Source organism: Coccinella septempunctata, chromosome 2 (assembly GCF_907165205.1).
Source record: "Coccinella septempunctata chromosome 2, icCocSept1.1, whole genome shotgun sequence".
Lineage (NCBI taxonomy): Eukaryota > Metazoa > Arthropoda > Insecta > Coleoptera > Coccinellidae > Coccinella > Coccinella septempunctata.
Genome location: NC_058190.1, coordinates 25,255,698 through 25,281,510, shown reverse-complemented (window position 1 = coordinate 25,281,510; position 25,813 = coordinate 25,255,698). Strand labels below are relative to the sequence as shown.

The 25,813-nt window shown below is 35.7% G+C and overlaps 2 protein-coding genes across 3 annotated transcripts; one reads left to right on the top strand and one right to left on the bottom strand.

Annotated features, from left to right (window-relative positions):
• The first annotated feature begins 760 nt into the window (after window positions 1-760).
• LOC123306556 (exocyst complex component 5) lies at window positions 761-16,249 on the top strand. Its single transcript, XM_044888602.1, has 16 exons — window positions 761-938; window positions 998-1,122; window positions 1,182-1,299; window positions 1,356-1,553; window positions 1,607-1,671; window positions 1,734-1,917; window positions 4,357-4,574; window positions 4,628-4,738; window positions 4,808-4,903; window positions 4,958-5,117; window positions 7,417-7,652; window positions 9,144-9,230; window positions 9,289-9,394; window positions 9,452-9,608; window positions 15,638-15,795; window positions 15,850-16,249. The coding sequence occupies exons 1-16, from the start codon at window positions 906-908 to the stop codon at window positions 15,934-15,936; spliced, it is 2,139 nt and encodes a 712-aa protein (XP_044744537.1). The 5' UTR covers window positions 761-905; the 3' UTR covers window positions 15,937-16,249.
• LOC123306557 (protein arginine N-methyltransferase 1) lies at window positions 16,052-18,671 on the bottom strand. 2 transcript variants are annotated; one of them, XM_044888604.1, is made up of 2 exons: window positions 18,549-18,671; window positions 16,052-18,330 (listed from the first exon to the last, which is right to left on the bottom strand). In XM_044888604.1, exon 2 carries the CDS (start codon window positions 18,295-18,297, stop codon window positions 17,242-17,244), a length of 1,056 nt encoding a protein of 351 aa, XP_044744539.1. In that variant the 5' UTR covers window positions 18,298-18,330; window positions 18,549-18,671; the 3' UTR covers window positions 16,052-17,241. The 2 variants fall into 2 exon arrangements, with proteins under 2 accessions (XP_044744539.1, XP_044744538.1); XM_044888603.1 differs by having other exon boundaries at window positions 18,462-18,629.
• Between the last annotated feature and the right edge of the window lie 7,142 nt (window positions 18,672-25,813).

The window sequence follows — 25,813 nt, the reverse complement described above, 5'->3', positions numbered from 1 at the left end:
CAAAAAGTTTGCAAATAAAAAATCTCTCCGAATATCGTGCTTCAGGACTTCATGAATAGGTACACCAATTTTCGAACCCCTTACTGCCAATTCACAATGATGTTAATGGTTATGGTAATGTTAACGGTGAGCTACAATGTAAACGCTTGAATAATAATAAATAATAGAGCTACTACGATACTGTTCACATCAATGTTAATGTCAAGCGTAATGTAAATGATAATGACAGAGACTGTTGTCTCTGATAATGATAAATATTTCTCGAATTTATTATTATTTAAGCGTTAACATCGTAGCTCACTTTTAACATTACCATTACCATTTACATCATTGTGAAATGGCAGTTACTCATTTTTGAGAGCAATTTTCGATTATATTTCGGATATCCATTTACGGATGAAATTCACACTTCAACGTTCTGCGAATAAAAATGCGGAAAGAGGTAAAGAATTTGATTTGAATTTCTACTAGGGAAGAGTACTTTTACTGCCAATACACTTTCTGTATTATCATTTAGAATACATAAATATTTTTTAAATAATGGCCAAAGAACCGAAATTGATCACAATTCGATTCGGTGTCTAATGACAATGACAGATGACTTAACCATCAGCGCTTTTTGCGACTACAAAATTAATGACGTCACGCTTTAAGACATCGACGCTTAATCGCTAAAATATGGCTAAAGAGTTTTCTGTGGGCTCTGGGCTCATGAAATGTCAAAAACAGATGTGTTGCCAAACAGAAACAGCTGATTTCTGAATTTTCTGATCTGATTTATTTAGAAAATCTGCTACTTATCAAAGATTGATAATATATTTGCTACTTATCCCATATATTTTGTGCAATTATTATAATTGCCTTTCTTTTGAATATAAATGAATAATAATTAATTGATTATCAATATGATGCAGCAATATATAAAGGAGCTGGAGCAGGTTAAATACCCATTTATTTTTTTTTGAGTTTGTATTATCGAACCTCTCTTACATATCAGGAACCCTTCGATGCCAAAGAATTTGTTGAATGCCTGGCTTGGAGAACTATTGCGGAAATAAAGCAAGACGGAAAGGGAGATTTCAATGCTTCGTTGCTACATGAATCTTTTATACAAGCTATTAAGTGAGATTTGTCATATTATATTCAACAAAATTTTCCTTTAATATAATTAATTCAAACAGAGACTTGACATTACTTCAAGAAAGACAGCAGAAGAAGTGTGAACGTTTGGAAGCTGTAGTTAAGGAGGATGAAGAAATTTTTTGTAAGAAGGTGCAAGGTTTCCTTGAACAGAATAAAGTGTGTTTCCCCCTATAATTTGAAAACTGATGTGAAACATATACGTTACTTTCTAGCAAACAATAAGTCATTTTCAAGAGTTAGATGGAAAAATCAATCATGTAGCTACCAAAGTTTTGCATTTGGGAGATCAGTTAGATAGTGTCAATGGACCTAGAGCACGTGTGGTAGAAGCACAGAGATTAATGACACACTTGAGTGAATTTATATCAACAGGACCTCTAACTTCCTTTCTCTTCACAGATCCAAAAAGGGTATATTGAAGAATTTATAAACTACTGAATCATATCAGAATCTATTTTTTTAGATCGATGATGCAGCAGATATTATTCAGAAATTATACCTGATATCACAAGATTTACCATCTCCTAAGTAAGAGTGTTATCCATTGAGTTGTCATAATCTTCTTCCATTCTTACATTATATTGTTTCAGATTTGATGGTGTGAAAAGAAAAATAGAGAGGAAATATGATGAAATTGAAAGAACTCTCATTGAGGAATTTGTGAACGAACAGAGAGTGGGAAATCTGAAAAGAATGCAAGAAATAGCTGCAGTACTTTCGGATTTCAAAAATTACACACACTGCATTGATGCTTTTATTGAACAGAGTCAAGAGGTAAGTATATCTTCACAAAATCTGATCTAGACCAGTGTGGGTGCAGAATAAGAAATTTCATTTATTGCTTACGATAAAAAATCAATTAAATCAACTTAGGTGGTTCATCCTCTAATACAAGCTTTCTGCAATGATCTTTTGTTGATAACCATATACAAAGTGTTCACTAAAAGGATTTTGAGAATGGAATGAGATTTTTTCTTAAAATTAGTGTATCATAATGAATGACTGCGATCTTTTCTACTGGGATATTCTCCTTTCAGTGATATTTCTGATTGCACTGAAATTTGATGTAAAGATACAGAATTGTAATGACTTCCTACAGACATAGTCGAAAAATAGCGCTTCTCTCAGAGATTACACTCTTGATTTTACTTGTCTACCACACCCTATATTTTAATAGACCATCAAATGGGATGCTAAAGTCTCTATCTAACTACACCTTCATGTCAAATCGGAGACAAATGAATTAATATCTCCAGAACCTTGAGGTTTGGGTATGGGAAAGTTCAGATACAAATTTTGTGTAGAATACAAAAATGTAATATAGGATGTGCCATTTGAAGTAACAAAGTTTGGCTCAACCATTGAGACGGTAGTATTTCCTTATTTCTGGCCACAAATTTTCAGTAAAAATCTTATTGAGTTCTTGAAATACATACTTCTAGTGGACACTGATTGAAACACCCTATATACACTGCGCAAAAAAATTTACGCACATTATGGAAATCTCAAATTTATTCTACAACTGAAGGTGTTCTCAATGATAATTATTTTTATCAGAATTATGCATGCATATGTTATCCACTTTCAACGGTTTTCTTCAATACAGACGTTTTTTCCCAGCAGGAATAAAAAAAGATGATATTATCAGATTTTGAATGTAATGGCTCCATTCTAAAATCAGTTGTTCTCGATCAATTCTAGTGATCAATAGTTTTTCTTTCGTTTGATTTTCTACACTCGATCGCTCTGCAACGCGAAACACGCAATTTGACCCAAGAGGAATGTGCCCAAGCGGTAGTTTTGCGAGAAGAAGGATGGATATACACAAGAATTGCAGAAAGGTTTGGAGTTTCCCATACAAGTGTGTCCAGAATGTTGCAGCGATTCAGGGAGACAGGTATGAATGTCCGAAGACCAGGACAGGATAGACCACGGGTAACAACTGCCATTCAAGAACGTTACTTGAGAGTTTCTTCGTTGAGACAACGGTTTGCAACCGCTCGCCTCCTTCAAATTCGGTTTGAGCAAACTCATGAGGTGCAAATTAGCACTCAGACAATAAGAAATCGCCTCAGAGAATATGATTTAAGGCCTCGTGTCGCGGCAAGAGGCCCAGCTCTTACCCCAGCCCATCGAAGAGCCCGTTTGGATTTTGCGAGAGAGCATATCCATTGGGAAGAGGCCGATTGGGAAAGAGTTCTCTTCACAGATGAGTCTAGATTCTGCCTCTACCATTGTGTTCGACGTTCCCTTGTATACAGACGTCCACATGAAAGATATGCTCAGTGCAATTTCCTGAATACTACTGGTTTCGGAGGTGGATCGATTATGGTATGGGGTGGAATATCTTTGACTGCTCGCACAGAACTAGTGGTCGTTGATAATGGAGCTGTGAATGCTGATAAGTATATGAGGAACATTCTTGAAGAGCATGTAGTGCCATTTGCCCCATACATTGGTGAAAATTTCATTTTTATGGACGATAATGCGAAACTCCATCGTGCGCGCATCATTCAGGAGTACCTTGAATAGGTTGAAGTCTCTCGAATGGAATGGCCAGCAAGAAGTCCAGATCTCAATCCGATTGAGCAGGTTTGGGACAACCTCAATAGAAGGCTGAGAAGTTCAGAAAATCATCCAGCTACTCTTAATGACTTAGGAATCCAACTCGGAGAAATCTGGGAAGGATTAGATCAGAACATTTTAAGATCACTCATTTTGAGTATGAACCGTCGTTGCCGAGCTGTAATTAACGCAAGGGGTGGAAATACCAAGTATTAAATCACTTTTCAGTATTTTGAAAATTGTTCATTTCTCTTCTTTCACATAAGATTCGGTGAAATCCTGAATTTTTCTTCCATTTAATGTGTCTTGTTTCGTTCAAAACCTTCCCGAGAGAACATAAAAAATAAGTTATAAAGTCAATGTAGAGTTAACTTTCATTAAAATTGAAATTTTTTTGCGCAGTGTATTAGTAGTGTCCCAAGAGATCTGCTTAGATAAGTCATAATTTCTCTGGAAGACTCGAATCTGATGTCTGCCTATAGATAGAGGAGTTTAGCATAGTCCATTCAATAATTTGAATAAAATAAAAAAAAGTTACAACATTTTGAGCAGAGTACAAATAGGTACATTAAAATGGTACATGATCACAAAATTGGCTTCAAATAGAATTCTTTCAATTTAATTCTGAACTTCTACGATTTTTTGTAGGGTTGCCTCTCAACAAATGATGTGTTCACATATATTTTCAAATTATGTGAGAATAGTGAGGAAATCATAAAAAAAGTATTCGTCAATCCAGAACAGGTTATGGCAAAATTTGTCTTGAATATCTATCAGCTGAAAATTGCTGAATACATTGCAAAAAATCTGGATGGCGCCACTGATTCATATGCTTACTTATGTAATTTATATGATTTGTATCTCAAGTAAGTGAAGAATATATATTTTGTTTTCACAGTATTTAAATTTTCAATTTCAGGACCAACCAGTTATCCAGTGAATTATCTGTTTTCAACTTTGGAACTGATAGTAATTATTTAGAAAAGTTGACCAGCAACATATTCAATAAATATGTTGATAATTATATCAAGTAAGTATGTCAAAAATCTCAAATTGTCTTTTTCATAACCTTTTCAATATAAAATCAATGTTTCGATAGTCTTGAGCTGAAATGTCTACGAGAACGAAACAGTGCAAATCTTCAAAAATATTATGAATCCAAGCATCATCAAAAGAAACCATTACAGTCTGGAGGGTAAGAAGTATTATAGTTTTTGAGATTTTATACCTAATCTTGATTCATCAAAAGATTCCAAGATTTAAGGAGAGATATACAGGCTGTGATTGGTACCAGAACTAATATTAATATAGTGCAAATCGAAAATTATGGTGGTGAAACATTTCTTTCTGAAGAGTTGGCTATCACAATACTGCAAGACACGAAAAATGCGTTTCAAAGGTGTGAATTGGTAAGAATTAATTACAGTGCATGAAATTGTTGGAATAATACATGAAGTACAATGTCTACAACTATTTTGAATATAGGAAGCCAAAGAGTTTAGCTTTCGATCGGTAGCGGAAATGTATATCTATATAGTCACTTCTCGGTCAATATATGCAAGCAATTGCCTTAATTAACAACAACAAACATATTGAGGTTACTGTTAGCAAAGCAACAAAGATATTGATGAAATGCAGAAGTCAGGCAGGTTACAGTTGGGGATGTAACCCAAAAATCTGCAATGGCTGTAAGTCATGATTGCAAGACTGATAATGACTGTTATGCCAAGATAAGTCAGAAGAGTATGAGAGAGCCCTCGATATAATGAAAGGTTAGCCAGTGTTTGTATCACTGGAGCTATGGGAACATGCCCAACTAGGGAATTGGAGATCACTACAGATCTCACACCTTTTCATCCACCCCCTCATCATCACCCGAAGCCTTTTCTTGTTAGTTCTTCCTTGGGTCTGTTCCATGTCCATGTCCATAGGTGGCCAGTTGAGTCTTAGTTCTTCCTGTTGGTCCTCCTTGTTTCTTCTCTTTGGACTTAGTGTGTTACAGTGTTGTGAAGTACTAACATTACCCTTTGACATGAAAAGGATCACGCCTAAACAGTGATACAATGAATACAATAATAAGAATTAATTCAGATGCATACCACCCGCTGACATGAATATCAACAAGAGTTACTATCTGAATTGAACTAGCCAATTTGCCTTCGTCAGGGCCCTAAATGGAGTACGCTCCATCAAAGAAAAGTAGATGCTGACCATGGTTTCGGTCTCATTTGACCTCATCAAAGCAACATAGCTTTTTTTTCCGATGGAGAACGTTTGGAATTGATGGACCCTTATTCAATACTGGCAAGCGCTACTGAGTACTATTCAGTTACACAGAGCGCCACCCAGTATGAAACGATATCCGATTCAATCCCCTCCAGATAGAAACCCAGACGAAGACAATAGCTTATGTCCCATATTTCCTCTAATTCAGTAGGCCGATTTGCTTTGGAACAACATGCGTGTAACGAACTGAGAAGTCTGAGAAAGGATCTAGAGGGGATTGAATCGGATATCGTTTAATACTGGGTGGCGCTCTGTGTGACTGTAGCGCTTGCCAGTATTGAATAAGAGTCCATCAATTCCAAACGTTCTCCATCGGAGAAAAAGCTTCGTTGATCTGACGAGATCAAATGACCGAAACCATGGACAGCATCGGCTTTTCTTCGATGGAGCGTACTCCATTTAGGGCCCTGACGAAGGCAAATTGGCTAGTTCAATTCAGATAGTAACACTTGTTGATATTCATATCAGCGGGTGGTATGCATCTGAATTAATTCTTATCATTACTCTTTGGGTTTGCCCCGAATCCGTTACTTCTGGTTTTTGGTCGTTCTTGGTTTCGTTGCTCCTCTCAAGAACAAATTCCTAAGATTCCTCACAACTACTTAAGCCCGTACACCACGATAAGGTGATGACCATCGCACGGGGACCTAACCTAACCTAATTTGTCTAGGCTTAATACAAATCATAACTTCATAGAAACCCATCCTGAAGAGCTATCGAATACTCCTTACTAGTGAATGCAAATCTACAAAAATATTATAGTTCATAGCTAAAATTTTCTTGAATTGATTGTCATCTCATGCCGCGTAGAGATCAAAGCTCAAAAGTAAAATCTATACAAAGATTTGAAGCATTGTATTCGGATGTAAGGCGGAAACCGTTGGATGAGGTTCGGTGATACTTTCGACACTAGGAAATTATTATCTTAAAATACATCTTTCTCAATAAAACAGTCCTTTGATGTACTGTGTCTCGACCAAACGCATACCAACGCCATCGAACCGTTGAAAAGCGTTCGGATGGATTTAGTAATGCTGTCCATACCGAATCTAACATATCCTAATCTCCTTAACATGTGGACCAGGGATAACATACACAATGGACTCCTGGCAGAGCTTGCTGACCTGGAATTGGGTCATAATTTTCGAAAAGATATTTGTAACAGCTTCCTTTTTTATTGAAATTATTATGTGATTTCTCCTCCATGCAAAACATAATTATGAAGTAACAAAATGATTATCCTTAACGTAAGTAGGAACAATTTAACAAATGATAACATCATAAACGAAATTTTCCCACTAAACCAATTATTTTAGCTATTCCTTCCTTACGGGTCTGGACTAAAGGACATGAATGGATGAATTATTTTTCATGTTTTCGTGTAAGATCTATTGAAAATTTACTTCTATATTTTCATTTCAGTTGTCCAGAGCGGAAGATAAAGCAAACAACGCTTCCCAGATATTAGATAAACTGATGAATTCCTTGTTGATTGAACATGTTGATTATGCCTTAGAACTTGGACTTCAGTCTGTGCCTGTTGTAGAAGGTTCACGATCTCCACCAACTATTTATTTTTTTACAGTTGTCCATCATGCAAACAGCATTATTCATTTGGTGGAAAAACAATTTTCTGATGTTGTTATACCATTGATCAGGTAAGATGTTGATTTGAACCCTTAAGAAAACTTAACACCACGATTTCCTGACTTCAAAATAAAAATGTGAAAAATCGCTCGGACCGGTCAATTTATGATTCGAGGGGGAAAACATTCCCGCTTTTTTTCGCCTTCTTCAACCACGCTAAAATTTCGCTTCAAAATATCCATCGATAATGAAATAACAGCGAATATTGTGAAAGAGGCAATGTGGATTTCATCTTGAGAATTTTATTCATATCCTACACATTTCAAAGGTATTTAGCATTTGTCCAAAAAAGTATTAGTGATCGAGGTGTTAAGTTTTCGTTGGACCACCCTGTATATTTTGGTTAAACAGTAGGTTGTTGGAGTAAAAAAAAACACTTATTTCTTTACCATTTTATCCAATTCGGCCTGGGTAAAAAGAAACTTGCCATTTTGATTAATGAGACCTTTGGAAAAACAAAATTTCTTTCAGGTTTATCATGTTAATTTATTAATGCTTAATAAAGTGCGCGTTAAAATTATGGAACAAATTCATTTTCTCAGAAGAAAAATATTTGGCAACAAAATCCTGAAATAGGTAAATTTTTGTTTCACTTTTACCAAGTTTTTGAAGGATTTTTGTTGCACCCTGTGCCTTCTCCATCAACCCTCTAAATTTTTTGAATAGGGAAAGTAGGTCATATGGTACTTTTTTTACAAGGTCTTTGTATCTTCTTTACAGGCGTACAGAAATTTTCAAGAAAGATTTTTTTTTTTGGAAAATTATCTGTGCTCAGCTGGTGCCTCATTTATAAACTTTTCAACTTGTTCATGAGTGAGAATTTTTGATTTTTTCGGACGATATTCCTCACTTTTCCTTTTTAAATATGCCATTACCTTAAAATATTCACTAACATCCACACCATTTTTAACAAGGGCGCTTGATTTTATCATTGAAAATATGCTCCACAAAGTGAGCTCCATATTTTTGATTTTTCTTCTACTAGTCCCGTTTGCAACAGCCCAGAATTCTCTAGAGAATTTACTCGAGAATTCATGCGCCGTGAATTCTTTACCGTTACATACGCAGTTTCGGTAGAATTCACAGTTCAGTTTCATACAGTATAATCTCTGCCGTTTTCTTACCACAATTTGGTAGAGAATTCTCGGCTGTTACAAACGGGCTTCATTAGTTTCATCCGCACTTAGTTCACGTCTAGGCATTGTTTCCAAAAAAAGTTTCAGATTTTGAATCAAAGTTGATTGTAAGAACGTAGAACAGTAACTGATCCAAACATTCTTAGAAACGCAAACGACAAGAACTTGTCTGAAACTGAAAAAGTGATCGAACGAGGAGCAAAAAACCATTCAGATTTATAAGAGGATAAACATTTGATTTCCCATAAATGAACATTTGTTGGGCAAGAATCGGCAACTTTTTAAACGGTCACAAAATTTCTGAACTTCTATGGAGCATTATATTATTTTAATATGTCTTATTCTCTGTATAATCCTCTTTTATAGCAATACCGTTAAGTACGATGATTGTGTGGGAAGAAGAAAATTTATATTAGAAGATATTGAAAAAAAGATAAACATCGGCTTGGAAAGGTTTGTAGGTACTGATAATTTACCACGTGTCTTATATTTCATCACCTAACCCTTGCAGGTCTTTAAATGCTATAACTACTTGGGTTAAATTATATTTACAAACGGAACAAAAAAAGAGCGATTTTAAACCAGAAACGGATGACTTCGACACTGTTGCAAGTCCAGTAAGTACTAAATCTTTTACTGATTCAAAAACAAATCAACTCTCAATTCATTTATAGGCTTGCAAACAAGTTTCTCAATATATAACAGGAGTTATCAAAGAAATTAGTGGAAACTTAGATGGCGTTAGAGTTAATCAGGTATTGCAAGACTTAGGTCTGAAATTGTACAAGATTGTGTACGATCACATGCTGCAATTTCAATATAATACAGCAGGTAAATATATTGTTGAAAACACTATTATTGTACAAAATTTACTTCAAATGTAATTAATTTGAATTAATGCGACATTTAAGATGATCAAAATTGAACTGCCGTTGCAGAGTTCAATCAAGCAGTCGACGAACAATATTTTTCTACGATCGCTTGATAAATACAGTAAAACCCCGATTATCCGAGCTGCAAATTATCCGTGCCATGATTTCCCATAATCGGCGTTGTATTTTTGAAGTTCTATCAAAACTTTCCCTTTCCTCGTCAGGGACCTATTTTGTTCCTGCTGTATACCGCAGAACTTTTCTTTGAATACCAATCGGTTGCGTGGCCATAGCTTCAAACTTGCAGAAGAAAATTTCAAGACCAAACAGAGAAAATACTTTCTGACCAATCATATTTAGATGTATGGAACAGCTTGCGCTATCACATTGTTGATGCCGAGACTGTCAATACCTTCTAGAACCTTTTTGATCATTGGAACAAAGATTATAGAGTAGAAAGATAGGAAACGCAATACAGAAAAACCGTTAAATAACAGTTTTCTGTTTTATAATTGAGAGGCGCGAAATTCGAATTCTATTCCTTGTATTGAATTTCAATATCGACTTTGTTGAGACCAGAAAATAACAATCCTGAGCGACAAAACAAAAGTATGGTTTTTTTTGTGATCAGGATGTTAGTTTTTATCTAAACATTGTTTGGAATTAATTGATATCAATGAAATACTCTGTCGGATGTGCTAAATTTTTATTTTCAATTTATAAAAATTTACAAAAATTTGAAATTATGGACAGGAATTAGTGCTTTGATTAGGACAACTCTTGTGATCTGCTATACGTCAAAGGTGTTATTTCTGCACAATACGTTGTTTTGACATTATAAACTTAGTTGAATTTGTACAATTCAATTAATTAATATGAACCAATATTCATTATACTATCATAGCATACACATTTCAGTTACTCACATATTATTTACAGAATTTTCACAATTAAAAAAACCTTACAGAGGTGTAATACAAGACCTGCATGTTAGACTGTCAGTATACTTTCTTTATGCTTTATTTTTATTTCATCATAATATTGTCTATTTGTGACACAATATACAAATTGATTCATGATCATCATCATCATCATCATCATCATTGCTGTATCCCGTTACCAGGAATAAATATACAAAAAGACAAAAAAGACGGTGCGAACAGAATAACAATTTCTTAGGGCAACTGTGTGCGCTCCTGTGACTGAAGAGACCCAACCGTGGCCTACAGATCTATGGAGGGTATCTATGGAGGGTCTATGGAGGTCTCTACCCTCCATATACAGATCCTTCCACACTCCGGGCAAGGATGGTCACCAACCAGATCTGGCCGCCGCTGAATTCTTCTCGAGTCTCCATTATATCTGTGCACCATAGATCTCCACTGTGACCTGTCTAACGCTAGATGTTCCCAGTTATGATTGGCATTAATTGATTTTAGGGATTGATGTAGTGTATCCTTAAACCGCTTATACTGGCCTCCTGGTTTCCGGGTTCCCTCTGCCAATTCGCCATACAGAGCTGCATCCTCAGGATGTGATCGCTCCATCTGATTCGGGCCCTCGATACTTCAGTCTCAATTGTTGTACAACTCGCGTGCTGCAGGACTTCTGCATTCGAAACTTTGTGGAACCATCTGATGTGCATTATCTGTCTTAGATGACGTTGTTGCGTTTGTTCAAGCTGTTTAATATGTCGCCTGTAGGGCGTCCAGCTTTCGCTTCCGTAAAGAAGCGTTGGGAGGACGACTGCTTTGTAAAAAGCTGTCTTGGTCTTCAGATTGAGGTCGTGATTTTGAAACACTCTGTCTTTTAGCTTAAAGAATGTCCGTGATGCCGAATTGATACGGTTGTGCATTTCCTTGTCTTGGTTAGCCCTAGTATTTATGAAGCTTCCCAAGTATTTGAACTGCTCGACCTGTTCTAGAGTTTCTGACTAATCATATTTTCGATGTATGGAACAGCTTGCCCTATCACATTGTTGATGTCGAGACTGTCAATACCTTCACCGTTTTGATCATTGGAACGAAGACAAAAGAGCAGGCCCGGACTGGGACCACTTGGGGCCCTCAGCTGAGACCTATTAAGGGGCCCTATATCGGAGGGTCCGGGGCTCTACCCGGAAAGTTTTTGAAAACGAATTAGGTGCTTGAAAACAATGAAGATGCATTTTTACGCTAGGTATTCATGCGAATATTATGATTTTCGACTTTTATTGACTTTATTTTTTATTAAAATTAGAAATTCACAGTATTTTTAAGATACCACTAGAAAACACATTCTGTAGAACTGTCAATAATTACAAAGGTGTTAAAAATGAAAGTGGAGTATTGAATTGATGTGGCCGATACATCCAAAATAGAACTAAAAACAGATTAAATGATTTTCACAAAAAAGGTTTGTCAAATCACGACACTCGTTCCGCTATCACAATATCATCTTTAGGTGGGTAAAGGTAAACTGAAATATATGGTATCGAACGAGAAGATATTTAAACAAGCGTTTTAATCTATTCTAAAAATCTACAGGGGGCAGTGACAGTTTCCAAAACATTCTCAGCAATTTCATTTCAGAGTTGGTGAAAATCGGACTAGAGGGGTAATGGTAATTTTCGGAGCGTTCAGATCAATTACAAAATAGGTACCAATCGGATGATCGGTCATTAAATAATATAGCAAAGGAAACCTTCTATAAATGCATAATGATATCGAAAACAATCATCTTCCCCTAGATTTCAACGAGTTGTTTTTTTATTCCTTTCGCATACAATTTTTCAAATTTTTTTTTACAGGATTTTTGGTTTGATTGTTTGTTTCATATTAGATATTAGATTAGAGAGTTAAATACAAGGTGTTCTCAAAGGTGAGCCTTTTTCTTGACAGGTAATAGAACTCCTCAAAATAAGTCATGGTACCAAAAATCATTTATATAAAATATTCACCAGGGCTCAAGGTATGATTTCGGTAGTGCTTCGGATGCAATGCTACAGTGCTACAGAATGTGACTGCAGCTATGTAATTGCATATGGGTAGTCACATTCTGCAGCCACTGCATGCATCCGGCGCTCTACCGAAACCATACCTCCATGCGTAGGCTTGTGCCGGCGAAAGGTCAGTATGCTGGAAACCGTCACAGTCAGATTTTTGTGAATTTTCGGAGTGTTCATAAACTTGGTGTAAATATGTAGGGATACTGGAAGTTTGCACTAATCCCGGGGAGCAAATGTTGGCAGGCCTGTAACATCGCAAATGGCAGAAATCGAGGAAAAATTCTGGACATAGTTGAGGAACAACCGACTACAAGTACTAGATCCATAGCCAGGGTCGTCGGAGTGAGCCACAGTAGAGTTTGAAGACACTAAGACAAGAGCAACTGTACCCTTATATACCATTTCCAGAAAGTTCAAGCACTCCAACCAGAAGATCATACTCGAAGAAAAGAATTCTGCCTCTGGCTTTTAAATCACCAATATCTAACAACATTCATTCTGTTTACTGACGAAGCCACTTTCACCAGAAATGGAGTAAACAATTTCTACAATACCTATGTATGGTCTACAGAAAACCCTCACGCTATCGGAAGAACAGATTTTCAGCAAAGGTTTTCCTTGAATGCCTGAATCGGACTCTTGCGTGGAATGCTTATTGGGCTATTTTTTCCACCATCACGAATGTCAGATGAAGTCTTTCTCCATTTTCTCCAGAACAATTTGCCAGGATTACTAGAAAATGTTCCTCTCAATATTCGACAGAGAATGTGGTTGTTACTGGATGGAGCACCACCCCACTTTCGAAGAAACGTTCGAAATTATTTAAATAATGGGATCCCGAATAGGTGGATAGAACGTGGCGGATCCATTTCTTCCCCCAGATCTCAACCCCTATGATTTCTTCCTTTGGGGTCATTTGGAAACATTAGTGTACAGTGACGGTGAAGTGGATAGTGCTGACGAACTAAAAAGAAAACGCATTGAAAATGCTTGTGAAAGCCTAACCGTAAAAACAACCTGCATTTGTCTATAAATCTCCTCGTTCGGTACCAAATTTTTCAGTTTACCCTCAACAACCTGAAGATCTTATTGTGATCACAAAACACGTGTCATGGTTTACCACTCATTTTATGTGAAAATCATATATGTAATCTGTTTCTAGTTCTAAAATGCAGTATTGTAGCCACACCAAATGTATGAATGAAATAGGTGAAAATAATTTTTGTAATAAAAATAATGAAAAACGGATTTTAGTGATTAGAAAAATAATACTAAAATTAAAAACAAATCTGTGTGTTTAACAGTTTACAATGCTGTGATACTGGAATAAAAGGGGCTTAACTAAGATGCCTCAACATTTTACTCCTCTTGGCCTGAAGTAACAGCTTCTTTGTGAGCAACTCACTTGTTGAAGCTACTTCATCTATTATCTTTATCTATGTTAGTGGGGGCCCCTCAGGCCGGGGGCCCTCCGCGATCGCGGACCTGCGGACCTGGCCAGTCCGGGCCTGCAAAAGAGTAGAAAGATCGGAAACGCCCTCATATCTCTAGTACTAAAAACCGACTACACATTTGACAATGAGATGGCGCTGAAAACGTACTGTCAATACAGAAAAACTGTTGAACAATAGTTTTCTGTTTTATAATTGAGAGGCGCGAAATTCGAATTCTATTCCGTATATTGAATTTCAATATCGACTTTGTTGAGACCAGAAAACAAACATCCTGAGCGACAAAACAAAAGTATGTTTTTTTGTGTGACTAGGATGTTAGTTTTCATCTGAACATTGTTTGGATATCAATGAAATACTCTGTCGGATGTGCCATATTTTTATTTGCAATTTATAAAAATTTACAAAAATTTGAAATTATGGACAGAGAATAGAGCCTTGACTAGGATAACTCTTGTGATCTTCTATACGTCAAAGAAGATTTTTCTGCACAATACGTTGTTCTGACATTATAAACTTAGTTGAATTTGTACAATTTTCCTCGGAAATTGATTTGAACCAATATTCAATATACCATCATAGCATACTTATTTCAGTTACTTACATATTATTTACAGAATTTTCAGGACCACAATTAAAAAAACACTTACAGAGTTATTAATACAAGACCTGTATGTTAGCCCGTCAGTATAGTTTCTTTGTGCTTTTTTATGATTTCTTCATGATATTGTCTCTTTGTGACACAATATACAAATTGATTAATGAATGAACAAAACACTCACAGCAGGTTCAATAAAACTTTGATTTTCCAAACAACAATTTGACAGTTACTCGATTAACGAAACGAAATCAATAAAACCTTTGCATTTCTGAATATATTGAAGGAGTAGCAATTGGAAATTTTGGAATGGACGTATAAAGGTCATTATTCCGCCTAACTAGGCCTTTCATACAAGGGATGCTTCCTGCATACAACAATTTACGTGAATGAAAAATTCTCAATTGATTTCAAATGTTCGCTGCATATGGTGTAGTCACTAGTCAGTAGTGTTTGCATGCCTTTATGCCCTGAAAATTTTATCCACTTCAGAGCACTGAAAATAAAAATCAATGAAGGACCGAATCTCATGTTAGCAGTTTTAATACTCACATTTCCATTTTGCTTAGTAAAGTAAAAAACTTTATTTCGGAAAATCCATTTTATTTTACTGTAAAGTTCTACCGATTCACAGTTCTTCACTATGTGATAATTTTCGAACGATATTCTAACCAATCTTAGGGAAACACATTTGGAACACAGATGGCGCTCACATCACTTTAGTCGCTTCGTTTCCCATCTTTCTACTCTATAATCTTTTGCATTGGAAGTTATCACTCCTTGTACAATTTATATAGTTTACAGGTTTATCTCAACTCTTCTGTTTATAATAATAATCATTTTTCTTTATTCCATAACACACACACGTGTCCACCGTTAATATTTCTCAGAGGGTTATGACCATTTAATTTCTTCTATCTGTTATTTTTCAATCTTTTTATATTGTCTTTCAGGTGCCATGGTTGCCATATGTGATCTCAATGAATATCGATCATTCACAAAACCTTTGGGTCCAGTCACTGCAGAGCAATTTGAAACGCTTCATGCTCTCTGTAATCTGCTTTTAGTTAAACCTGAAAATTTACAGCAAGTCTGTTCTGAGGATTCTCTGGTATGTATTTGATATTGAAAAGAATTTCATCAAATGACACCTTTTATGTTTCAGGTAAAACTAGATAAGTCTATTTTATACAATTTCATTCAACTCAGAAGCGATTTCAAATCACAGAAGCAAAATTTCTTCAAAGCATAACTTTGTAAAAAGGTGCGAATCTAAAATTCACTGCTTACGTTATCAATTCAAGTTCAATATGTAATAAATTTATTAATTAAACTACAGGTTCAACTATGAAATTAAAAGTATTCTATGGGCTGATATCTTTTTATTATCTTATTAGTAATAAATAGTATAGGCATGTGGTACAAATTATTATTCTGTAGATTTATACATTTCATTTTAAAATTATTCTATTCAAAATATGTCACAAATATTCCAATTATTTCTCCTAGAGTATAATAAAATGTCAACACTACATTTACAAAAAGTAAATTTTTTTTTCTAAGAACTGTTTAGGATTTTATTTTATAAAACCAAATAGTCATTTTGAAAATTACCTGAAGTAACTCTCATTTCAAGATATTTAAATGTTGATGATTTTTCACTTCAATAACTAGTCTTTTTTGGAGATTTAAGCATTATCTCTACAATGAGGTGTTTTTATGTAATTAAAACAACTGCAAGGATCACAAAACCGGATTTGATTGGCCATTTGCAGATATTCACTTTAATTATTGAATATTATATACAACTACAGTAGTTTGTTCTGGCAAAATTTAATGTTGCACAGCTAGTGGAAGTCATATCAAGATTTACTTAATTACATAAAATACCCCAGAAATGGAACAGATCTAAAACTTGTGTGAGGAATTTTATTTGTTACTCTTCACTAATACAATCTGGTTACCAAAGAAGGTAATTGAATTACTAATAACAAAAAAAAAAACAAAACCAAAATATTTGAACATTTCTGAGAACGTAATAAATGTTCCTGCATTGATGATTTCTTGTAATCTAATATATATATACAGAAGTTTATATCATAAGGAGAATGAATATATTTCTGTAGATCTACAGTATATATAAAGCACTCCTTTTTTAGAAAAATTGAATAAATCATTCAAATGTATCAGTCAATACAGATGGCTGTAGTACCAATACTATTAGTAGAGAAAACTGTAACTCAAGTATAAGAGTTCTGTTGAACATTATTTTCAAGTAATAAAATATTGTGGAAAATAAAATTTAAGGCATTTAAAGAGAACCATTAAAATAAAATTAGTAATACTAATAGTGTGTAAAAATATCCCAAAAAGCCAATGAATGCAAAAAAATGGCTCCCGTTCAGTGAAATCATTATGTCAAGATTCATTTCAGGTTTCTCAAGTTCAATTTTGTGAATTGGATAAATGACTTAAGACTAGCTCAGAAATAAACACTGATATTCATGAGTCACACTATTCAATAAAAAGAAAAGGACTTAAACTACGAGATATAAACTTAACGCATTCTATATCTATTAGTTTCATGGACTTCTCCTAGTTCACCTTTGAAATTGATATCAACTACAAAATCTAAATCTCTGTTATTTCTAGGATTGGGTTTCATAGTGAACGTACCATCAATTTCTTCTCCTTTCTTAACAGTTAAGTAATCTTCAAAGTAAAAAACAGTTTGTTTCCAATGGGTATAGGCAGCATCTGGTGCTGTAGTAAAACCAAGTCTTTTATGGCATTTTGTGAATTCAACATTGAAAAATGTAACCAGAGCTTGAATATAATCATTTCTTCTGCATATCAAGTGAAAAGGTGATGAAAATTCCAAATCTTCTTTGGTTACTGTGTATAGATCAACTTCTTTAAGGAGACATGCATTTGTAACTACTTGCTTAGGATCTACAACATCAACTAATGGTTCACTTATAGCTATTTTTCTAATTGAACTCATATCAAAACCATACACATCATCCCACCAGTTAATTTTCTCATCTTTGTACTGCCTATCTTCGATTGCTGTAACGAACAGAGAGCAACGATCAGGAAAGAGGAGTCCATCAGGTTTGAGCCATTTGTCTCGTGCAAATAAAACTGTATCTAACATGCTCTCGTAGAACAAACAATAACCCATCCATTCAGATATGATTATATCTACAGATTCTATGCCTGCAGGTAAAGATATTTCTTCCACTTTGCCTTTGATGATAGTAATGATGTGATCTAGTTTGTTTGCTTCAACAATTTTCCGAGCAAAATCTACTATATTAGAACATTCAACAGCTATCACATGTTTGGCTCCTGCTTTAGCTGCAAACATACTTAGAATACCAGTACCACAACCTATATCCATCACAGTTTTTCCAGCAAACAAATGTTTATTGTGGTACATTGAATTTCGGTATGTTAAAGTTCGAACTTCATCCTTCAACATTTCTTCATGAATTCCAAAATGTGCATATGAATCAAAGTAATAGTCCCTTGATGTCATTTCATCAGCTGGTACATCTTCCATTTTTTCATCTTTAACTACGTTATTGGCAACTGTTTGTCCTATTTCCATTGTTTCATCTGTTTGTCCATTAACTTGGTTAGACTGAAACATGAGAATTGATCATTAGTTGCATCATGAAAATCCGTTTTTGCCGGTAACACGTGTTAAATGAAAAATACTGAATAACGTTAAGCTGAAACTGAAGGTTTGAATTTGTCTGATTGAAATCTCACCATTTTGAATAAAAAATCGATGTTCTCAGTTTTTGGCAACTAGTATTTTTCACAACAACTGAATCAATTTTTAAAGAACTCGCTTACGAATTTCACTTTAACGTGCAGAAATAAAAGAACCAAACCAAGCGGGATCAATTATGCCGGTTCTACCAACACAACAAAGAACTCAACACTCAATTGTATTCTGTGACTCTCAGTAGTCTCAGTTGTGCCAACATCCATTTCATGGGCAGGGTAAAAGCACAGTACGGTAAAATTAATCTTTGATAACAGCGACTTCAGTTCCAGACCAATTTTCAGTATCGTTGCATTCGTTGCTCTACCAATTTTTATCTCATGATCATTTATAGGTAACCTTTGTCTTTATATAATGAACGTAAATTTTGTTGTAGGGATTTTTTTGAATTTAGTGTCATAGAAACACCAAACGTTTTTATCATAGACAAAGGAAGGAAGGTTCCTTCTTTCTCTATGGTTTTTATAATTCTGTTTTATCTATGCTCTAATCACTAATGACAAAGGATATTTTTCTCTTACTTTCTCGGATAAATTAATAGTTTTTTATTTACTTATTTTAGTCTATGCATAACTGATAACCGGACTTATAATACAGTCTGATTTATGTTAATTTTAATTTCTAATAACAAAAAAATTAGGAAGGTGAAAGTTTTATTATTTATTTATTATTTTATTCATTGTTATATATATGAACATCATTAATTAACTGATAATTGAATTATTATATTAATTTTATACAGTTAATTAATATTTTATAATCAATTATGTTTTTGCCCTTAATTCAATTCAAACTTCAAACCATCATACAGCCAGTATTAAAGCCGAAAATACAAAGACAAAAACGTTTCCGTTGATTGATATTAACTGAACTCTATACCATATAGAGTTCAACGTAATTCCACATATTGCAGTAATAAACATATGGGCCATAACAGGCGGGTGTCCTGTCATGGCCAACTGGAAAGTATGGACAGAAAAATCCGAATAAGTCTCACTCAACAAGCCTTACGCTTACTCCATCCAAACTCAGCCGAAGAAAAGATATATAATATAAATAATATTAATATACATTCTGTTTTGGTTGGATTTTTCGCACTTCTATTCATTATCAGAGCAGAGTGCATGAGCTTGCGCGTAGATTTTCACACCATTGCCATTCCCTTCAACTACATACTTTGCGAATCATTGAAGAATTTTTGAGTTCAATGCCAATGCTTTGAACTGACTCTGAACAGTTCTGAGTGCGAACAACAGATAATGGTAAATAAATGGTAATTATTTACCATTATTTGTGCGAACCAAAACTTAGCTATGCTTACCACGAAAGGGGGGTGGACGAGGTCTTAGTAGTCTACTTAGTCTGGAAGCCAGTGCTGCCAGTGAGTATTGGAGTACTCGCTTTAATAGTAAGAAAGCTCCTCTTTGGTAGAGGAGTGAAGACTTTCAGTCTAGCAGAGTTTTCCATGTTTGAAACAAACTACCGAGTGATGTGTGAGCGCCAAATGTGAACCAATTTGAAGTTAGTTTGTGCAGAACTACCAAATTTGATTGTTTTTCTCAGCGTTTTTTGTGTGGAGTTTCAGTGCTTATTTTGGTAGAGATAGTTGTTTTGCCTCTATTGGATTGTGAATTATTAATTCTTTGTGTTCATTCTGTTTTCTCTCGTTTTTGAGCACCATGGGTTATACCAGAGACCCTTTCTCTATGGGTTAGACTGATAAGCTCTAGTAAATTATATATAAAAAAAAAATAACAGAGATAGACCGAACAGAGTTCCATGATTAGGGATAAATAAGACAGACACTTGTGGAGACGAAAATTATCAATTTTCATCAGTTTTAATTTAAATTGCTCTAATGGGGTAGGTTCCCGGAGGTGATGTTAGCCGGTACCTACCCTCTCCGACGGCCGGACCACTTAGGGAAAACAGCAAAACGATCTAACATGAAAGATGATAGTTCAAGCAAAGAGTTACTCTTTGGTTCAAGTTAGATGCCTGCTTACAAAGAACACCTAAGGATATCCAACCGCCGGCAATGAAAATTACATTGCTCCGATAATAGCAAAAGCGAATATCGGCAACTTTAAACCATTCAGATTAATTTATCTGAATTATATTTAATCTTTTGTGCCATCTATCAAAGATGAGCCGTACTCTAGCATTTCCTACTGCAGAAATTTGTTATTTACTCATTACGACACCTAAGGGAACGCGTCATAGATAAGAGTGGAGTAGACTGATAATCGCACATACAACAGCATTGGAGTCATCGGACTCGGACGAATGGTACGGAACGGAATAAAATACATACATACTTTCAATGGAACTAAATGGAGCAATGCATATAATAGTGCAGACGGTAGGCATCGCATTTCAAAAATCCGCCGGGAATTGAGGAACAGGATGCGTGCTATTGCTGCCGATCCCTAGATATGTGCGATACCTACCAATCAGAGATACTGCGTCATTATGTCTTTATGCAAATCTTTACTTATAGTCCAGTAACTTTATACATCACAGCATGAGTCAAATCCGGTAGTTCTGATTTTTTGCAGACTTGTTTATGATGTTGGCCTAATGAATAATCCAAGTTTGTTACCTCGACCGCTGAACGCAACTTTGTCAAAAATCGAAAAAACCGCGAAAAAAATTTTTTCGCGTAGTAGACTAAATTTGCTACAATATGATGCCAGAGCTGTCTCAGTAGACTCAATACTTTCCGAGTTTAAGCCTTTCAAAGTTCATCATCTTTTTAGAATTTTGCAATTTTTTGCAATTCTGTCGTTTTGAATGAATTTTGACCTTGATTATACTATCGAAGCCCTGTACTAATTACAACAAAAGTTGATAAGTGTATTTGTTACGGAATAGAGTTATATCAAAAATAAAAAAAAATTGATTAATTTAGCGCTCTTGAAAGGTCCCGGTTCAGGTTCGTCCGTATCTAGATTGACGTATGATCGCATATCCCCATCAGGGGATGGTGATGAATGATAGACTTTTTGTGCCCAAAAGTCATCCTCCATTTCGACATCGGACAGATCGTCGCCTTTTGGGATATCTGCTACTGCAATATCAGGTATATTGTCACAAGAGGCTCCGCTGCAGTGTCTTCAGACTGATAAGCATTTTAATCCTGCCTTCCTGCAGCTGCACGCGTTCCCACGAAACCCTTCGTGCAACCACAAGAAATGATCTGCAAGAGGTGTTGTGGGCTGCATCTCTGGTCCACATTTTGGGGTTGAGACCTTGTGGCGATCTCTTCAAGAAATGATTAAATCTCTTCCATGGCCTTATCAACAGAGGGATGCTGACGATTTTCCCTGGACCTTTCTGTTGTTGGTGCCTGGTAGAGCTTTGTTTGGCAAAACCGAAGATATCGGGCACCGCAGGGACTACCAAATCTTTGTTCTCATATATACGGTCTCTTATTTTAAGAGCCCATTCATCACAACGTTTCTCAGCTGCTTTCAAGATTTTTGCACTGAGAGACAACTCTTCCGCTTTTCTGCCTTCTTCTTCCTTTCTGCTACAAGGAACTCTTCAGATATTTTGTCTCCACAAAGACAACAGTGTTCTCTGAAATTGAACTGCTCCGAGACAGATCTCGTGGGCCTTGATGGCGTAATATTTGATTTTCCACTGCTAACAGCTGCTTCAATCAACTTCGGATTGTTGTATTTTATCTGACAAGCAATGTGCACATATATCTCATTCACACCCTTCAAGAAACGCTTATTTATTTTATATGTTCTTAAGGGAAACACTCAACTCAGAAAGGTTTTTATTCTTTCCATCACTAGGCAGACTTCAACTTTAATTACATATAAAACACAAACCCACGCGGAGACTGGGAAACTCTGGGATTAGACACACATTATGTAGATTTTGAGTTCAAACGTGATATGGGCAACAGGCCAAATGGAATGTTGGCAGATAATTTAAACGGATATGAAATTTCTTCTTTTTAAATCCTCAAGTAAGTCGAGTGTACCAACAATTTAATAATCTAACAGCGTTGCCAAATGTCGGTGTCCCTAAGTTTCCATTAAGCGGTAAGTGGATCCTAGCAAAGAGGGACTTTTGGGTAAGCGGTGCAAGCGGGCCCTAATCTCGAAAACTATTGAGTCTGCTGAGGCAGCTCTGGCATCATATTGTAGCAAATTTAGTCTTCTTTAAAAACGTCCTGAAGAAGTTTTTCCGAAAAATTAGTCCCTCAGGTTGATAATCACCAAAATTTGAAAAAAAACATGATTTTTTCGCGGTTTTTTCGATTTTTGACAAAGTAGCGTTCGGCGATCGAGGTCACAAACTTGGATTATTTATAAGGCCAACATCATGAACAAATCTGCAAAAAATCAGAACTACCGGATTTGACGCATGCTGTGATGTGTAAAGTTACTGGACTATAAGTAAAGATTTGCATAAAGACACAAAGATGACGCAGTATCTCTGATTGGTAGGTATCGCACATATCTAGGGATCGGCAGCAAAAGCACGCATCCTGTTCCTCAATTCTTGGCGGATTTTTGAAATGCGATGCCTACAGTCTGCACTATTATATGCATTGCTCCATTTAGTTTCATTGAAAGTATGTATTTTATTCCGGATTCCGTTCCGTACCATTCGTCCGAGTCCGATGACTCCAATGCTGTTGTATGTGCGATTATCAATCTACTCCACTATCTATGACGCGTTCCCTTACGTGTCGTAATGAGTAAATAACAAATTTCTGTAGTAGGAAATGCTAGAGTATGGCTCATCTTTGATAGATGGCACAAAAGATTAAATATAATTCAGATAAATTAATCTGAATGGTTTAAAGTTGCCAATATTCGCTTTTGCCATTATCGGAGCAATGAAATTTTCATTGCCGGCGGTTGGATATCCTTAGGTGTTCTGTGTAAGCAGGCATCTAACTTGAACTATCATCTTTCATGTTAGATCGTTTTGCTGTTTTCCCTAAGTGGTCCGGCCGTCGGAGAGGGTAGGTACCGGCTAACATCACCTCCGGGAACCTACCCCATTAGAGCAATTAATATCAAAACTGATAAAAATTTATAATATTCGTCTTTACAAGTGTCTGTCTTATTTATCCCTAATCATGGAACTCTGTTCGGTCTATCTCTGTTATTTTTTTATATATAATTTACTAGAGCTTATCAGTCTAACCCTTAGAGAAAGGGTCTCTGGTATAACCCATGGTGCTCAAAAACGAGAAAAAAAAAACAGAATGAACACAAAGAATTAATAATTCACAATCCAATAGAGGTAAAACAACTGTCTCTATCAAAATAAGCAGTGAAACTCCGCACAAAAAACGCTGAGAAAAACAATTAAATTTGGTAGTTCTGCACAAATTATCAAACCTAACTTCAAATTGGTTCATATTTGGCGCTCACACATCGATGTGTAAGCGCAAACTACTGAGTGATCACTCGGTAGTTTGTTTCAAACATGGAAAACTCTGTTAGACAGAAAGTCTTCACTCCTCTACCAAAGAGGAGCTTTTTTACTACTAAAGCGAGTACTCCAATACTCACTGGCAGCACTGGCTTCCAGACTAAGTAGAATAGACCTCGTCCACCTCCCTTTCGTGGTAATCATAGCTCAGTTTTGGTAAATGGTAAATAATTACCATTTATTTACCATTATTTGTGACCTATTATTCGCACTCAGAACTGTTCAGAATCAGTTCAAAGCATTGGCATTGAACTCTAAAATTCTTCAATGATTCGCAAAGTATGTAGTTGAAGGAGGCCAGTATAAGCGGTTTAAGGATACACTACATCAATCCCTAAAATCAATTAATGCAAATCATAACTGGGAACAACTAGCGTTAGACAGGTCACAGTGACAGTGGAGATCTATGGTGCACAGTTATAATGGAGACTTGAGAAGAATTCAGCGGCGGCCAGATCTGGTTGGTGACTATCCATGCCCTGAGTGTGGAAGGATCTGTAGGTCAGGGTTGGGTCTCTTCAGTCACAGGAGCGCACACAGTCGCAATTAGCCCCAAGAAATTATAAGTCTGTTCTTTTTTATGTCTTTTTGTAGATTAATTCCCGGTAACGGGATACAGCAATGAATGAATGAATGAATGTAGTTGAAGGAAATGGTAATGATGTGAAAATCTACGAGGAAGCTCTGAATGAATAGAAGTGCGAAAAATCTAACTAAAACACAATTTATATTAGGTCTTTAACTGTATAAAATTAATATAATATTCAATTATCAATAAATTAATGATGTTCATATCAATAATAGGTTTGTTCGTAGAGTGGTTCCCAACGGTTGTGGACTGTACAGAGCAAGCGTAATTGCATTTTAGGATAGCGAAAATCCATTTGCGTTTGCTCTGTACAGTTCCCAACCGTTGTGAACCACTCTACGAACAAGCCTATTAATTACCGGATGACAGTTCCTTCTTCAGTAAACTGATCCAAATATGATCTATTCAAAATTAAATGAATCAACGTTTCTATGCAGTCTCTGTTTCTATGTATTGACTATGGAGAGTAGAGAGAAGGAGAACGATCGCTGCTTTGAGACCACAGATTTTTTGTCCCCTAAAATATGTACCAATAGGGTAGTTCATGCTTTTGCCAACAGGCGCGCTGGCCATCACGAGAGTGCGAAATTTTGATTTACACAAATCAAATTGTAGTTGGCTCGTTGGCTGAACGTTTCCCTGGTGACATTTGATAGGAATATTATTATTTTCGATTTTTGATAAGAGAACAACATATGACCATGGTGAAATCTTGAAGTATGCGCTAGTATAAGAGTGTTTTGGCATCGGAAAGAAAAGGAGAAGACATAAAATTTCCGAGAGCATTTTTGAGAGAAAATTGGAAAAAACCTTATCTCAAGAATCGACTCCGAATCAATTTGTGTGTCAAGAGCACTTTTGCGATGAAGATATCAAAAAGATGATGGATTCATTATAAACGAAATCGAAATTGTCATCCCTCGTGAGAAGTTGACTCTTCTGAATAAGAATATCTAACCAATAAAACTACATGGTTCAGAAGTAAATATTCTTGAAGAATTTTGTTGGCATAACATAATATATGGTTTATATCGGTCTCAGCTGAGTATTGGAAACATAATCTACTCTAATACCTAAGTGATAAATCTGAGACTGCTACCTTTTGTTGTCTTGATGTGTACTACTCCTCACTACGGATTTATATAATTTTGAAGATAACGGTAAACCAACTAACATAGCTGCTTTCAATAAACAATGATAAACAAAAGTAGGTACAATTTTTTTGATCAGTGATTTCTTTTGAATTTCATTGATTTCGACTTGCATTTTATTGCATAT